At 37.0% G+C, this 18,801-nt stretch overlaps 1 protein-coding gene across 1 annotated transcript; it reads right to left on the bottom strand.

Moving 5' to 3' along the window:
* Positions 1 to 5,324: 5,324 nt before the first annotated feature.
* On the bottom strand, positions 5,325 to 10,663 carry LOC127627651 (proteasome subunit beta type-7-like). Its single transcript, XM_052104121.1, has 8 exons — positions 10,528 to 10,663; positions 9,339 to 9,432; positions 9,119 to 9,216; positions 8,827 to 8,967; positions 8,487 to 8,602; positions 8,009 to 8,067; positions 7,770 to 7,921; positions 5,325 to 5,566 (listed from the first exon to the last, which is right to left on the bottom strand). Exons 1-8 carry the CDS (start codon positions 10,587 to 10,589, stop codon positions 5,455 to 5,457), a joined length of 834 nt encoding a protein of 277 aa, XP_051960081.1. The 5' UTR covers positions 10,590 to 10,663; the 3' UTR covers positions 5,325 to 5,454.
* Between the last annotated feature and the right edge of the window lie 8,138 nt (positions 10,664 to 18,801).

Here is an 18,801-nt window from a genome sequence, read left to right as displayed (position 1 = left end):
TTTCTCTAGCAAAACAAAACATAACTCCCAACAATTCTTGGCCGGCTCAATTTTTATTCCGGTTTCAATACATGTTAAGCTCAATCGACAGCATTTGTGGCTTAATATTGATTACCACAAAAAAAAAAAAAAAAAAATCATTTAGACTCGGCACTCATTTAAAATAAACCAAAGGCTACAGTGAGGCACTTAAAATGGAAGTGAATAGGGCCAATTTTTTGGAGGGTTGTATAATTTTACCAAAAGCACTCACATTCATTCTTCTGTTAAATTTTATTTTTTTTTTTTTTAAGCTGTAACGTTGTTTAAATAGTTTTTACTATCGTTAAGTACGGAAGCTCAAAGAGGCCCTGCGTTATTATTATTTTTCCGTCTCGTGTTCTCGTCATAACTAAGGTTGTTTTCTCGTGATCTCGACATAACAAAAAGTCGTTTTCTCGTGATCATAAGGTAAAGATATTATCGCGAGAAAAATCTTTCGACTTGAGAACGGAATTGGTGCTTCAAGCAAGTGGCATCCTCTGCCTCCATCATAATTAATATAATTGCGCGCTATTCTAATGGAATCGTTTGTAAACTAATAAATGCACATAACTTTCCTGACTGACTTGACGAACAAGTATAACACAAGTAGAAATGTCTGATTCGTGGACTTTTCTTTTCAACCATCAAAATAATTACTCTTGAAAGTATGTAAGTATCTCCAAGTATGATTGAAACAACTGATGAATCATTCTAACTTTCACGAGTTGTCGATGTGAATCACTTTCAATCGATCAGTCAGAGTTCAGAGATCTGCACGCATTTGGAACGTATTGCTCATCATTACATCTATACCTTTAAAACTATCGATATTAATAACGATGTGTTAGTCTGTTATAAGAGGCATATTCAGTTTATTTAATATAAAGTAGTCTCGAAATTTCAAAAACTGCCCAAAACTAAAATACACATTATTTATGTATTTCACCAGTGAATACATCCTATAGTACTACTATCTTGTAACCTGGAGAGATTATTCAGAGAATATTCTATATTTGCATTAACATGCCTCTTTGATGAATAAGGGACGAATAAAACCACCATATCATGCCTTAATAAAAAATATAAAGCAAGATGTGAATGAGTCTGAGTCAAAAAGTCAAATTTGTAAATTTACTCACAGTGATGTCTGTAATACCCTGTGCTAAATAAATCACACTAAAATAATTGTATATAACTGACATTTCTTTAATCTGCATAACACAAACACAAAACGTGTAGAGCATTATTTACAAGGGTGTAATTATACATTTTAATAGTGATTTGTAGTCATTTTTGCACCTGCCTCATTGCTTAATTTATGTAAAAAAAAAAAAAAAAAATCCATAAATCAATATATATATATATATAATATGACAAAAATAAAGTGTGATTATTGTGGCTTAGATAACTTTTAACTTTGTGGCTTAGTCTTACTTAAACAAAACACAAAAACCTAAACGCATAATAATAGAGTATAATGTTTGTGTTTCAGATTGATCCTCATGTTACCAGACTACTTAATGAAGAGGAACTGTCAAAGTATATACCTCGATTATGGTGATAGGGTCTTTGCAAAGAACTGGGAACAGGTAAATGAAGGCAAGAAACAGAAATTGATTAACCGATTGAGGGAAAAATGAAACTACCAGCAAATACAAATCAGAAAAAAAATATGGGCATGGCAATAAGAATGCTGAAAGCAAGAAACAGAAAATTGAACTACCAAGATTGTAGCTACAAACAAGTTAGAAGACCCAAAGGAGGCGGAACACGAGATATTGTTGTTAAAAAAGATGACACAGTGTCAAATGTTCTGAATATCGGGAGAAAACTTTTTTTTCCCTGATGGAGAATCAACAAAAGGTAAAGCTGACGATTTAAACTTTATGCTCAGTGTCATTGGCTCAGAAGAACCACTCAATTGTCCCCAGACAATCGGCAGCATGTATGAGGCAACGCATCACAAAATCCTTAGACTGTACGTTTGCACAAGACTGAAAGATCAGGATTCTGATGAGAGTGACGAAACTGACAGGCATCAATCTTCAAAGAGACCCCAGCTGGCTTCCACCCCAGAAACAACTCCAAGTACATCAAGATGTCACAGTCAGAACAGAAGTCAAACTCTGCACCCCCCTCCTTCTACCTCTATGAACTCAAATTATGACATACTCCAGTCTTCTGATGATGAAGTGGTGTTCCTGTGTAATGATGTTAACACATCCTTTGACATGGTCTCTGATACACTTGTATACTCACCTGTACAGGATTGTGTGATGACTGAAACCAAGTCCAATCTGATCTTCATTTCAGAAAGCACATTCTGTGAAAACAGCTGTTGAAGTAACTGAGGCAGCAGTGCCAGTTACAGAAGATTCACCTCAGTCAACTAACTCTCTGGAGCCAACAGACACTGAATCGTTTTTTGAAAACCCCAGAAATGTGACTGAAAGTGAAACAATTGTAGTCCGCAGAGTTCACTGTGTAAACGACATGATTCATGCTTTCTCAGACAAAAACATACTACATGCCAATGTAACATTTAAACGTCTACTTGAAAATGGTGAGGAAGAAGCTGCAATTGGAGATGGAGTGTTCCGAGACTGTCTTAGTGAATTTTGGGACACGTTTTTTGCAACAAGAACTTGTGGAACAACTTACAAGATACCTACCCTACATCACACTTACCAAGAAAGAGAGTGGGAAGCTGTCGCACGCATTTTGGCCATCGGATGGCTGCACTTTGGATACTTGCCAATCCAGCTGGCACCTCCTTTTTTAAAAGAAGCACTGTGCCTTCCTTCACCAGAGACCAGTCTTATGGAGGTGTTTTTCAATGACATTAGCCCAACAGAGAAGGATGTTTTAAGTGAAGCACTCCAAGACTTTCAAAGTGTACTTAGCAGTCACAACTGCTCGGTGCTTCCAAATGAAAACAATATCCAGAAAAAATTGGAAGAATTGCACATAAAGAGATGGTGCAACAACCAGCCTACATAATAAAGTGCTGGCAACCTATTCTGAGATCTGTTGGGGAGTCCATGATGGACAAAAGGCTGGCCGAGATAACAAAAAATCTCCAACCAAAGGCGAGAAGTGTGGCAAAGTTCCCAAAAACAATGTCCCCATCTGAAATCACTGTATCCAATCATCTCCTACGATTCATCAGAGAAAGAGACCAGAAGGAGCTTGGTCTTTTTCTCATATATTGCACAGGCTCTGATTTATTCCTATCCAAGACAATTAACGTTACATTTACAGAAATGAATGAGTTTTCAAGAAGGCCCATTGCTCACACGTGTACATATCACCTGGAACTGGCGCTTGACTACAGCACCTATGCAGAATTTAGGGCAGAGTTTTGCTCTGTCTTAATGGAGTGTGGGTAATGGATATCTCATAGATATATGAGTGTTACTGTAAAAGTGCCTGCATCAAACAATAAAGTTGATTGACGTTGTGGTTGGATTTAATGTAAAAATTGTAAACATTGCTGTGAATGGAATAGGATGGTTGACTCCTGGTTATAGATATGGTGTGTTTTATAGATACATTACTTACAGATGTGCTAAATTGGTGGACTGATTTCAATGGGAATGGTGTTTTTTTTTTTATAAATTCAACGGGTATTAGATCAAGTCATTGATATATGAGTTAATGTAAAAGTGTCTGCACCAAACCAAAAAGATGCTTAAGAGTTCGGCTAAATTATTGTTATGTTTTGAAAGTAATGTATTCCTGTTTAAACACTATATCCTGTTTCTTAAGTTGTAGTTGGATTTAATTTGAAAAACAGTTGTGAATGGAACAGGATGGTTGTCTATGGGTTTTCCAATTTTATAGACATGGTACGTTTTATAGACACGTTTTTAACAGATATTGTATTTTAGTGGACTTATTTCAGTGGGTCTGTTCAGGGTCTGTTCATGTTTTCTCATCAGGTGTTTTTTTTCTGTTTATGAATTCAACAGGTATTATCAATTATACCATCATCCATTTATTAAAGCATTACACTTGAGTGTTACTTTTTGCCTTTATTTACATTTGCAACTGATTCATATATATTTGTACACAAGTGTATGGACCTTACAGTTGTCATTTTAATAGTCTTTTAATTCACCTGTCCATGTAATTACTTTTGCTACTATGTTTCCAATAAATGTCAAAATGTAACATTTGATAAAACTTAGCTATGTATCACATTAATACAATTTTTGTAAAGTTGTCTTTAAAACGATACTCCGTATAGTGTGTGAATGAGACATATGAATTGACATGACAGAAAACAAGGCATTAGTTAGGCCTATTTTGAGAGGTAACTTATTGCAGTAGAGATGTAACTGGCTATATACTACTATATTATAATGATAGTCATTCCATAAGATTTTTAGTTTTTTTAATGAATAAACAAATATTGTATTTAAAATCTTGTGCTTTTATAAAATAAAGAAAATAAAAAGGGTGAGCTTTCAACAGTCTCGGTGTTCACATTTGCTGATTGTGGAAATCTCAATGCGTTCCTCTCTCCTCAAGTATGAAACCGTTGTCTAGTTTGATAGCCAGCTGAAATTTGACAAACATATTAGTGCTGTCATTGGTTCCAATTTCTTTCAGCTACGTCTACTCTCTAAAGTTAAACCCTTTTTGTCAGAGAAAACGTTGGAGATAGCAGTTCATGCTTTCATCACTTCTCGTCTGGATTACTGTAATTCTCTCTATTGTGGAATTTCCAAATCACTCATTGCTCGACTTCAATTAGTTCAAAATGCAGCAGCAATATTTCTAAAAGGATGTCGGAAGTAACATCATGTTACCCCCATTTTAAAATCACTTCACTGGCTGCCGGTTCAAGCTAGAATTGATTCTAAAATAGTTTATTTACAAAAAATCCGGTGATCAATATCTCCTCGATGTCCCATGCTTGAGGCTAAAGCATAGAGGGAGAGCCTTTTCGATTGTGGGTCCTATTTTATGGAATAGTTTCCTATTAGTATCAGATTGTCACCTTCATTATCTGTTTTTAAATCTTCTCTTTTCACTGGCTTTTAATAGCATGTAAAGTCCTGGTCTTAAACTGTTGTGTGTTCTTATCATTTTGTATTGTACAGCACTTTGGTCAGCCTTGATGCTGTTTTTAAATGTGCTACATAAATAAAATAACTTGAACATATTTTAGATATTTTCACAATCACATACTTTAACATACTAGTAGGTAACATACAGTGTACAGCATAGTATGCAGTAGTATACTAATATACCAGAAAGTCACTCAATCAAAACACAAGAATACAAACTTTGAAACAACTTTTTTTTATTGGAAATACTGAAAAACAACTATACCACCACAAAGGAGAGGGAAAATGGTTATTGGGAAAATAATACATCAATTCATGGTCGGTCGTGTCTTTTCATTAAGAGGGTTGTGTCTTCTCATGAGATGTCCATGGTCTGCACAGTCTCCTCTACCACCTCCAGGTTCAGAGGAGTCACGACTTTCGCCAGAACCCCGGTGGTTCCAGGCTTGTACTTGTAGCTTCCGGTTCTGTGAGGAGATCAGACACAGAACATTAAGCCAATTAAACGAGAGAAAATTCCTGTAGAGAAACTAAAGCCTACAGTAAACACACACAGTTCCAAACAGAAATTCAACACTGCATGATTTTCAAACGAGAAAAAAATGCATTTGGGTTAGTTTAGAAAAGTATCACTCACTCTTATTCAAAATAACTGTGTTTCTGGTTCCCACACTCTTTTAACCATGTTTTTTTTTTTTTTACTTTTTACAAATTGTTTATAGATTCTGTTCACAAAGAGCATTTCTAGACAAATGAAATAGAATCAAATAGAGTAAAACTAGGAACATGTATATTCACTATAAATTTACATGATTTTCCATCATTTTTAAAGATTTTATTAATGGGTTTTCCTGGCCTTTAAATCACAATTTCAAAATTCCCAGGTTTTCCATGACCGTGGGAACCCTGATCATAAGAGATCTATTATAATCATGTAAGCCAAAAAGTTAGAGGGTAAAATGCACCAAGACAGCAACTGGCAACTTGGATGTGCACATACCAACTACACTAAACTCACAACTGGTTACTTTGACACATGCAAGTTACTTTTAAGTCTAGACGTGGATAATAGTTATAACACACACACACACACACACACTGGGTTACTCACGCAGGGCGCCCATCAATCTTATCCTCTCTTAAAGGGGAACAGGCAAATATGAATCATGGGTCAGCATTCAGCCTCACAGTGACCATAGTAGTATCTCAAATTAATACCATGCGCACATGTAGCAGCATGCATCAACATACTGTTAGAAACACTGGCTGTCATGTTTGTTAGACATGATGTTTTTTTTTTTACTTTTGCACTAATTTACAGTTTATTTCCTTCAGAGCATTTTTGCCTGTTCAAATGTGCACTCAGTATTTTTTTCCCTCATTGCGAACCCTTTAAATAAAAGTAACAATAACCGCAGATTAGTATTTTTTTAAAAATGTACGATTTGTGATCACCGCCATGTGGAGAGCATATGACTGGACGAATATTACTCGCTTTATCTCAATAATCAACAGTAATTGGATGCTTTCACTCAAGAATAAATTAATAACGGCTGACTTTTACAATGACATTGTTAGTCCAGAACTGTTTTTGGACGATGCTACATCTACGCAACAAAATGACAGTCATTATTCAAACGTGAATTTTAAAACCGCATTGAATTACATAATTAAAATCAAAACAAAAAAAAAACACGCCGGCTTCAAAATTCAAGTTTGAGGTATGACACATAGGAAAATCCTGAGGGAATCCATGGCGAATTCTCTTCTGGGTTTTTGGACTACAAGTTGTCTTGGGGGCAGTTTCCACCGAATGCGTTTAGTGTGTGCACTCATTACATTTTTCAATTGTTCTCCTAGGTAAACTTGACGGATGATGCGCCACATCTTGATGTTTGTATGGTGTCTCGTGCAGGAGCACTGCCTTTTTAGACACTTTTAGAGGTTGTACTACAAATAATAATTCTGTCATTTTAACGAAGGGGGAAGATTAAATAAATAAAATCTTACTAGCACGAGTTCTGAGGAACAGAAAAGATCTATTCATAAATTTGGTCAAGAAATGCAATATGAAAAGTCAAAGGTTTAAATCATCTATAATAAAAACTTCACTTTTATTGTTCAGTACATTTTTAGTCTAATTGTATCTCTTTGTAATGGACCAATTTTTAAAGCACTTTTTTTTTTTGTCTCATGTTGCCTGTATTTTTTTTCTGAATTTCCTGCTAGGTGGAAATATTTCTCATGATAAAAATCTAAAAAACATTAAAGCTATAAATATAGATGTTTCATTTATATAGTAAACAAATATTATAGGCCTACATTATCACATTATCTGTAGATAGAAGCTTTTCGATAACAAAAAATCCAGGCTTGGCCCATTTGCGATTTTTTGCATCTGGCCCATTTGTCGATGAAGTTGAACAGCCCTGTTTTATAAGGTAATCTAGATAATCTAAACAATAACACAAGATTGGATGACCAGACAGATTAGAATCAATATGCAGATTTCATTGTTGCTTCCATGCTTGTAATTTGCATGCTGTGCAGCAAGTGTACATGCCAAATTTAGACTTCCTGTGCTCAGATTGTGTGTCTGAAGCATTATCCACATTTTAATGAGAGCAAGTAAAGGTGTATATGGGCTTTATGGCAGAATACACAACTCACCTGACGCCTTTCTTATTAGCTATGTCGTGGGGTCTCAGGTAGTCCACCTTCCCCTTAGTGATCACACACAGGTCAATGTTGCTGCCAGAGCCAAGATCATTAAAAATACCAGCCGCAATTGCATCTCGCACCAGACGCTTGGCCTCTTCCTCCTATTCATCACAATCATCACCATAGTAATCATCATCATCATTTGTATACACCTCATTATAGGTAAGGAAATTACAGGGAGAACGAACCTCCATGTTTGGCCTGAAGCGATCTTCAAAGACTGCCATTGCTGCCAGAGAGCCGGAACCTGAAGAGAAAAAACACATGCTGCCGTTAAATATATAATAAAAGACAGAATAAAGATGTTTATGCCATGTACGGTGAAAAAAAACAGATCCTCAATAAAACATCATCATGTGCAGTTCATTGCATGATAAATAGGTGAACGCAGAGGACTACAGATAAACAGAATGAGGGACATTCAGTCCAAATGCAAACTCGATGGAATACCTGACCCCAAAATTAAAATGTATGTTAGTCACAGTCATGATTCATTATGATTGCATCTTCTTTTCCATACAATGAAAGTGAATGGTGACTGAGGCGGTCATTCTGTCTAACATCACCTTTTGTGTTCAACAGAGGAAAGAAAGTCATACTGGTTTGGAAAGATACAATATCTCCTCTTTTGAGTGTAACGGGAGGTTAACTGTTAGTGTAACTCACCCATAGTGACATAGGGCAGTTTGTCTGTTGAACCATGGGGGTAAATGCTGTATAAGTGAGGGCCGGCGCAATCCACCCCTCCAAGAACTAAAGCAGCACCAATATAACCTTGATACCTACATATATAAAAACACATTGACTCAGTCAATAATACAAATAGCCTTTAGCATACAAACACTGGTGTATACACATAATTACATATTTTATATACAAGTATTAGTTGATAAACACACACATCATCAAGCCAAGTATCTATGCAAGACATGAATAAGAGGGACAGGAGGGCTGAAAAACAGAAGAATAATGAGAATGAGAAGCAAGCACAGTCATAATTTGTAACCTGAAGAGCATCTGTTTGAGCATGCGGTTGGCGGTGGCAACACGTGGGAGACGGCCGGTGGACAGAGAATGGAGTTCCAGGTTAGAGGAGATTATCTGTGTGGTCATCTCAGTGTCTGCGGCTGTACCGGCTCCACAACAACTACAGAAAGATAGTCATGTTACTAGGTGAAGGTGTTTATTTATTAAGCACATTTGAGCTAAGATGCAATATGAAAGTGAGAAACAGTGTCATTTCATGTACGTTACAAAGCAGAGGGTGGTGAAAAGGTATATTATGTGTTTGCACTCACTAGATATTAGGAGAGATGTAGTGAATTTTAGAGCAGTTTTTATCAGCGACAATCATTCCTTCAGTCGCACGTGTGTCTGCACCTAAAATAACACCATCCTGAAAGAGAGAGTGAGAAAGTGATGCTTGTGAGCCCTTGTTCTAATACAGCTTTTTTTCATTTGGGTGACTGATATGCAAGGTTGAGAAGTAAATCCATTCATCTCTGCTCTTTCTCCTACCTTGTAAACGATTCCACAGATGGTGGTGCCGGTTTTGCGAGCAGCTGGGACATTAAATCCGAGCTTGCTGACATCTGCCTCCAGAAGAGCATTTCTACAACAAAGCAACAAATATTTAAGTTATTAAAATTGTATTTTTCAAAACTGTCATATACATAACCGTTCCATTACACATCTAGTCAAATCTTTATATCTTAAAGGAATATTCTGTGTTTATATCAAGTTAAGCTCAATCGACAGCATTTGTGGAATAATGTTGATTAACACAATTTATTTTGACCCATCTCTGCTTTTTTTTTTCTTTTAAAAGGAAAAATCTGGGTTACAGTGAGGCTCTTACAATGGAAGTCAATGGGGCCAATCTGTAAACATTAAAATACTGACTGTTTCAAAGGTATAGCCACAAGGCGTAAACAATATGCATGTAAACATGACACTAGTGTGATAAAATTGCTTATTAACCTTTTCTGTGTAAAGTTATGTACACTTTTACAATTTTATTGCCATTACAACATAATGCCATAACCCTGTAATCCCACGAAAGTGACAATTTGTGACAACATTTAACTTTACAGCTCAACACTTCACTAGTTTTAAAAGACTAGTGTAGTGTTTTTATAAAATAATAAGCTTCACATTTCTGCCTTTAAATTCTCCAAAAATTGTCCCCATTGACTTCCATTGTAAGTGCCTCACCGGAACTTTGATTTTTGCTTTTTTAACAACAAGGACGGACGAGTCGAAATTATATATATATATATATATATATATATTTTATTGCTAATTATTATTAGCAATACACATTGCATTTATTTAACTATTTGTTTGGTAAATTATAGACCAGAATATGTTTAGATGAATAACATGACATCAGCTAAAATGCGAAATTATTGGTAATGTTTTCTTACCCGGTGATAGACAAATCCACAACACATAAAAACTATTTTTGAATAACGTTTATGCTTTATAATTAGGTTATGCGCATGTTTAACTGGAAAGCCGTCATTACGTTAAGTTTGAGTGAAATCCTCCTGAGTCATTCGCCCAGGCCGTGACTAACCGTCTGTTAAAACCTCCTTTAAACCCTTAAAACGTAACATTATTTTCCACAAACTAACACATTTAAGATAACATAGAACAACGCACACATCCCCTTAAATAAATCTGGATAAATCGTGGCGCTTCTCACCTCTTACAGTTTTCGAAACTGAAACCGCTTGGTTGATACTGACACACTGACACGGTCGCCATGATTCTGCGGTTCAGCTTCCGGGAAGTGAGAGACTAGTTTCCCATCTGTGTAACAGGCTTTAGATTCCAGTTTCTATAGAATACGCGCGGGAGGAACTAGGAACCTGTAAAGAAGGAATATATAGAATGTAACACACGTGTTTAGCTGTATTATTATGGTCCCGCTACATCACTCAGAGTATTAATATCCCCATAGTATTAATAAACACATGGTTATACTCTTATATAGGCTAATCTTGTAAACATACAGGCTAATATTTTTACAAATTTATCTGAAATAAAATAATAATAATTAAATGGGGAAGGGTTAGCACTGTGTACACAAATGTTTCTGAGTGTTAACTGGTCACACACAAGGATATCCTGCTAAATATTAGATATGTAACTGAAATAAACAACACGGGGAAAAAAGATTATAGTTGATATACTGTATGATGAATGTACTATATGTTGGAGACAAAACGATTTAGGAGCAAATAAAATAAGAGAATGGTTCTGGACAACCTGGATTTGAAAGTTTTTAGAGCAGAATTTGTGATGAATAATACCCTGATTGTGTGTATAGTAAACAGTGGCCTCAAAAAGCACTCTTAGGATAACAAAATATCAAAACAAGTGGGATTTATTTGAAAGAAAAACAGCATTGGTTCGGGTTTAAATGATAAAACAATAGATAGATGCTACTGTTAGAAATGTAAGACAGGCCAACCCTTTCCAAAACGTATCGCTTGTTAATTTACATGTAAATGAGCTTTTGATTAGCCACAGATGTTTGCAACTCTTAGCCGGTAGTGGTGACCCTCCAGCAAACCCTTTGCAACAATTTGCTGCCGCAAAGCTCATTTGATGGTGAAAACTATCCATGGCGAATTTGCAGCAAGTTTGTGGCAAATTTGCCATGAACTCTTGATTTGACATATTTGAACATTTTCTGGTAAAATCTCATATATGACCCCACTGGCCTGGTCGGTAATTCGTCCCTGGCTACATTACTTGCGCTAAAGTACTATGTACACACATAAAATATGAATTCATATTTCCATTTATGTATTTGGCAGACGCTTTTATCCAAAGTGACTTACAGAGCCCTTATTACAGGGACAATCCCCCCAGAGCAACCTGCCTTACTCAAGGACACAATGGTGGTGGCTGTGGGGATCGAACCAGCATCCTTCTGATTACCAGATTACCAGTTATGTGCTTTAGACCACTACACCACCACCACTCATATGTACATCTGTTTGCGTTTCTGTGACAGCTGAAGGTGTGCGGTAATATATGAGGAAGAAATATGGGCAATTTGAATTTGAGCAGAAAACCATAACATTTTCTAGGAAAAGTGAAAGAGAGTAGGCTAACTTAAAAGTAAAATACTAGTAGTGTGATTACTTAGTCAATTGTTCGGGATTACTTATTTTGTGTAACCTACCCAACACTGATATATTTACATATTAAAATTCCACTAGTATTTGAGAAAATGTGTTACAGCTATGAAAACGGCCATTTAATATTTAGAAAAATACACAGTAGGTTGCATACATTTACAAGTTTTTTTTACTTTTTAAAAATGTACTTTTTTAAATCAGTGAAAGCCATATATAAACTGAATATGTTTTGCATTGCCATATATCAGATTTCTTTACAGGCAACAAATGTTAGTGAAACACGTCCATAGTGATAAACTACACCTGTGATTACTTCACTAGGAAACCTGTGTGAACTTGAAGGAAACTAACTTTGTCCATTCACCAAAATAGCCTTGGGACCAGTTGGTTAAAAGTGATTTCAAAAAACAGGCTAAGAAAAGTCATGTTTCTTCTGAGAAAAAGTACCGTTCATGCCACTTGGTTTGATGCTTTGTTATCTGTGCAACTGTCAGTTTCCATGAAGCTCAGAGTGTGGCCACATTCAGTAGTTCTGCATGTGGCCACTAGAAAGCAGTATGTACTCAAACCTTAACACATTAATGGGGAACAGGGCTAGGAAGGACCTCAAGGACCTTAAATCTTGTGTTGGAGAATTGTGGTATCAGTGCTAAAGGCTTCATCCTAGCCAACCACCTTATAGATATCACACTCTTTTGTCAATACAAAATGCATTAATTACTGTTTTTACTAAAATACTTTCATTACTAAATGTAAACGTCAATCTCTCTAAAGTCATTTCACCAGCCATTAGATGGGCCTTCACCAAATCGTTGGAACAGCACACGCAGAAATACTTCCCCTTGAAAAAGAATTGAATGGTCTTGCATTAGAGAGAATTAAGCACAAAAGACTCCATCAATCTAATGCTCCCTTCTCATCCACTCAAAGCTAAACAAAGGTGAGCTCAACACAAATCGTCCTGCAAACTGCGGTGTGTGTGTGTGTGTGTGACAAAGTAGGATGACAGCTTTCTTTTCAAGTTTTTCTCGCTTCGCAAAGTTGTACTGCACATTCTATTCATTTCCAATCCGATTGAAAGGATACTTTGAATCATAATCATGTTTCACATTTTTAGTCATTTGAAAGAATGTGTGTATGAATGAATGTGTTTGTATGTGTGCGTTTAATAACCGGTCAGTAAGGACATACTTTTGCAGGGTTGTCATGGTGACAGTATTCAGTGGGAGTATTTAGACTTGCCACTCTTGGCTCACACGCACACACACAGGTGTAAGGTGTGCTATCTCTCACTCTGCTTCCTCCCCATTATACAGACCACTATAAAATTGTGTATGTATGTGTGTGTGTAAATGAACCTGTAGGAGTATCAAGGTTTATCTGCTCTTTGCCTGAGCTGATGAAGCCAATAGGAGAGCACATTGTTCCTAACACTGATTTCATTGTGTGAAGACACTACAATCACTATCTAGTGTGTTTGTGTGTGTGTGTACCAAACATCCTGTTGCTGCTCGAGGGAGAGCGGCTCATCATATCCGTGAAGAAGAGGAGTCTTCCTCTTGTGTATGTGTGTGTACAGTGTATTGCACATTGAGGCTATCATGTTTGTGCTTAACTGTAGATATTTTAAGTATTTTTATGTATCATAAATGTTCTTTTAAACTAAAAATCTTTATGCTAGGTGTTTATAACAGTCAAATATTCTATGTGTAATTGTGAGTCTTTTTTGTTCTGTGTATATGTGAATGTTTCTTGTTGTGCTGGGAGGATGGGTCAGAAGGAGGTTAGACCCTGTTTACCCATCAGCCCTTTCTATAAATCTCCCATTCAGACATATTCATTCATACCATGCAAGTGTTTTCTCATGAGGAGCAATTTCCTCTGTTGTTTAATTAGCGATCTGACTCTGATGTCAGTACGATCTGCTTAGAGCTGCTCATTAATTCTGATTTATAACAGAGAAAGAGAGATAGAAAAAAGAAAGAGAGAAAAATGTTAGCATGATGCCAGAAAAATACTCTATGCAAGTACAAAAACAGAGATGCGAATGCTTGGCCAATGGTTTGACACATTTCGGAACATAAACAGAGACTATTAAGCCAGAAACAATTCACTTGTTGGGAGAAATTGGAGCACACAAAATGGGAGGTGGAGAAAAGGAAGTTCCGTTTTACAGCTTAAAGAGCCAATCACCTTTTAGATGCAGACTTTCCTGTCAGTCAACAAGAGAACGTGCATGCACATTAGCTGGACCAGCCTGAATTATTATAATTTTTTTTTTTTTAGCTTAATCTGAGCTAAAGAAGCACAATTTATTATACAGTTGTTGTCAGATTTTACTGCTGATTTGAAATATGCTCTTTCATCATAATCTTGACCAATTGTTTGTTAGATAGGAGCTGTACTTTTATGCTGCTTAAATTCATAGAAAAAAAGCTGCCTGGTAGCATTCCCAAGATAGCCACAGATTGGACTGACTTGCCTTGAAAGTAACTTTGACATTTACATTTATGCATTTGGCAGACGCTTTTTTATCCAAAGCGACTTAAAGTACACTTATTACAGGGACAATCCCCCCGGAGCAACCTGGAGTAGAGTGCCTTGCTCAAGGACACAATGGTGGTGGCTGTGGGGATCAAACCAGTGACCTTCTGATTAACAGTTATGTGCTTTAGCCCACTACCCCACCACCACTCCGTATGGACATGGAACTTTGTATGGTTAGAAGCATTTGCGTTCAAGAAGAGCCGGATATCTCATGTTCCAGCTGGAGAAACTAACTACGCTGTTCAGCTCAGTCCAATAACACTCACACAGTTCAGGACAGCATTGCTGCAGTCTAGATGGATGTTTATCTGTTATCCATTTGATGAAGTAATTTACCTGCTATAATGCTTGGCATGTGTTCTGGTAGTGTTGTTGAAGATTAGTTTGCTTGTCATGCTTTTATGAATTGAACATTACTCGTGTGTTAACCGATCGTGATGTATCTACAGTTCGTTGTCCGGTGAAGTTGCTTTGACATGTTTTATGTATGACTTCTGAAATTTACTTCTTGTAATTGTTATAATGCATATAACAATCATAACAACCTTGAGCTGAACATGCTCAAAACGGTGGAGATGATTGTGGACTTTATGTGGAACACCCAACACTGACCCCTCTCACCATTCTAAACAGCACCGTGGCAGCAGTGGAGTCATTCAGGTTCCTGGGCACTACCATCTCAAAGGACCTGAAGTGGGAGACACACATTGACTCAATTGTGAAAAAGGCCCAGCAGAGGTTGTACTTCCTTCGCCAGCTGAGGAAGTACAACCTTAGCAGTCTTTGAGTCTGTCCTCTGCACTTCAGTAACTGTCTGGTTTAGTTCAGCTATGAAATCAGACATCAGAAGACTACAAAGGACAGTTAGGACTCCTGAGAGGATTATTGGACTTCCAGAGTGAGGAAAAAGGCTGGAAAAATCACTCTGGACCCCACTCACCCAGCCCACTACCTTTTTGGACTTTTGTCTTCTGGCCGGCGCTACAGAGCACTGAGCACCAGAATCGTCAGGCACAGGAACAGTTTTTGCCCTCAGGCTATCCATCTCATGAACAGTTAAAATTGCCCCATTGCGCAACAGTTATGTGCAATACACAGCTTAGTCTAGTTATATGTATCCAACATACCATACCTCTTCTGACATTTCTGCCATATCATTCCTCAGGAAAATAATAAATTGCACTGAACATAACAGATAACATATTTGTATTAGAACTGCACTATGTATGCTTATCTTTGTATGTGTGTGTCTGTATGTGTATGTACGTATGTGTATAATAATTTTTTATAATTGTTATTATTATCTATGTCTTGCTGCTGTTTTTGTATTGCTGTGCACTGGAAGCTCCTATCATCGAGTCCCATTCCTTGTATGTGTAAGCATACTTGGCAATAAAGCTGATTCTGATATTTAAGCATATCATTTTTACATTTAATACAGAATATTTTATCCCCATCATTATTGAATCCTCATTTTATTTAGTTGATTATGTGTTATTGTGTGCATTGCATAGAGATGCTTGTGTAGTAACTGAGGCTGGACAATATTGTATAAAAATAATGTCTTCTATTGAACTCTTAAATTGAAAATTGTATTACAATTCAAACTCTTGAATAATCATATTAAGATCCACTGGTGGTGCCTGAAGAGAGCCCCCTGTTCTCTACTTAAAAGTGCTTGGAGTGTAGAATCAGAAAAGCGATTAAGTGTAAAATGAATTCAAATTTGTAAATAAGAGTTTTGTTTATCATCATCAAAGCAAGTAATATTTCAGTTTCAAATGTTTAATCGTAGAACATAATATCAACATGAAAATAGCATGATGTTATGTCTCTGGCTCCAGTCATGATAACAAACAGGCGATGTCCAGGTAGGCTCAAATTGGGAGATTCATCTGCCAGAAGAGCAGTGCCAGAACACAACTGACCTAATGTATTCTTCTGCAAATTGCTTGCAGTTTTAAGTTTCAACCACAAATGTCGCTAGAGAGCACAAAGTTACGTTGTGCAGTTTTAAATTACTCTGGCAATGACAAACCTCAATATTCAAGGGGACAATAGAGTTATCTGTAAAGGCAGCAATTAGGGTTGCCACTTTTGGTTTGGCAGACGGTCCCTTACCACACCCTCCTCAGTTCTAGCACATTTTAGCAGAATGTGTGGACTTTTTAAACAGTGAAAATTAAGCCTGAGACAGATAATTTTATTAAAATGAAATCAAGCTTCCGTAGAGTTAGAAGTGTTTGCGTTTGCACACATGCATAGAATATGTTTCAAATGTTTGTACTTGAGCACAATGACAAGCCTCAATAGCCTACTAAAGGGGGCAGTAGAGTTACCTTTAAAGGTGGCAAGTAGAACGCAACTGCCTGGTTCCGGAAGTAAAAATCCCATTAATTTATCCCATAGACGAATTGATTTTCAACAATAACTTATAAAACTTTAAAGACAGACCTACAGTGAGCTACACGGTTGTTCATCGATGGTATAGCTTCCACTGAAGCATCCATCTGCGTTATCTCGTCTTCACTGTTTAAAAATCATGTTTGATTGCGGAATTCATGGTAAACAACTATATTACCCATGGTACATCAGAGAAGGATCCACCAATCAAAGAACCGTGGGCAACGAAACCCGCGAAATGTGCCTCGGTGCGACCACGTGCTCCCATGACGCACTGTGAATTACGAAACGTTATTGTTATTACGTCATATAATCGCATCACGGGCACAAACATTTGAAAATATTTAATTTAAAATATATTTTTAAATGACTACAATAGATATTTTAAGTTTTATTAATTAAAATTCAATTTGATGGAAAATGTTATATGAAATTGAAATGCGTATATCTACATTTAACCTCAACTTTAAAATGTCAAACCTTCACCCCTACTTCTAACCTGAACCCCAACGTCCAACAACAATAAATAATAACCTTACATTAGAATTCCAAATCCTAATCAGGAGCCAGTCCAAACACATTCTCAAACCTAAAAGTGATTAGAGACCAGAAATACACAAGTTTTTTTGCGGGGGATCCTGGAGGTGTGTGTGTGTGTTAAAAAAGAAGGAACTAGAGGGAAAGCTCAAATGATCCAGTATCAAACAGTCTGATCAGACGCACATGTTTGTCATGGTAACCTGTGCCAGGCAGGTGGCATGAGGCGTACAAGGTCATTAAGTTTTCGCTGTAACTTGGGACAACCGCAGGTGGGCACTCTAGGATCAGATAGTGAAAAGCTCACAAGGTTAACAATGATACATACGACACACACATATATGACACATTTAACCACATTAAAGTGTCTTTGTTGTTTGTCTGACTTTGAGCAAAATCTGTCTGTCATGACAGACGTGCACAGACAATCACGGCATTGTTTACTGACAATTTTCTGCCAAAGTTACATATAATTACATAAATAATTTTTCACAAAACACTGCAGTTGTCTCTTAATTTGTATCTTATTTGTATTATCTCACCATCCATTAAGGGTTAGTTCACAACAACACCATAGAAGTGTATACTCTACCTCTCAGGCATCATACTCTAGGTCTTCTAAATCCACATGAACAGACAAAAGTGTAAATAGTTATTTACTGAAAATTCACCCCTCTGCTGCAATTCTGAAATCTCATTTGAGGGGGAGAAAAAAAAAATGATGACAGCATTTTCATTTTTGGGTGAACTATTCCTTTAACACAAACTAACAGGAACGAGCTCAGCAGAGATATTGAGCTGTTTGTTTGACCGTGTGTGTGTGTGTGTGTGTGAAGGTTTTTGGGTTTTTTGGAGCAAACCATTTGAAAAAGGTGGCATGCGGTCTTTCATGTCAAATGACCAATTAATAGAGCTGAAGAGGCCCTTAAGTGTGTCATGTTTACACACACACACATACACATACACACACTCACACACACTCACACACGCACACACACACTGGCTGAAAAGACCCATTTTAGTGCTCTCTAACACATCAGCCACTCACACACCTGTTCCCATGTACACTTACTCACACACACACACACACACACACACACACACACACACACACACACACACACACACACACACACACACACACACACACACGCGCGCACACACACGCGCACACACACACACGCACACACACAAACACACACACACACGCTGCCCCTGGCACTAAACCAGAAGCTCTCACGTTAATTGTGTCCTGACTTTCACTCTGGCTCTCTCAGGTGCAGTATTGAACCCTAACACACACACACATACACACACATGTACACAACCATGCACACACA

The sequence above is a fragment of the Xyrauchen texanus genome, chromosome 34 (assembly GCF_025860055.1).
Source record: "Xyrauchen texanus isolate HMW12.3.18 chromosome 34, RBS_HiC_50CHRs, whole genome shotgun sequence".
Lineage (NCBI taxonomy): Eukaryota > Metazoa > Chordata > Actinopteri > Cypriniformes > Catostomidae > Xyrauchen > Xyrauchen texanus.
This window is presented reverse-complemented; position numbering and strand designations above follow the sequence as displayed.

What these genes read in the sequence shown, in the direction of transcription:
- LOC127627651 (XM_052104121.1), bottom strand. Translation starts at nt 10,589, where the DNA reads ATGGCGACCGTGTCAGTGTGTCAGTATCAACCAAGCGGTTTCAGTTTC. An exon ending in AGTTTCGAAAACTGTAAGAG is followed by an intron (nt 9,433 to 10,527) that starts GTGAGAAGCGCC and finishes GCTTTGTTGTAG; the next exon opens with AAATGCTCTTCTGGAGGCAG. An exon ending in TACATCTCTCCTAATATCTA is followed by an intron (nt 8,968 to 9,118) that starts GTGAGTGCAAAC and finishes ATCTTTCTGTAG; the next exon opens with TTGTTGTGGAGCCGGTACAG.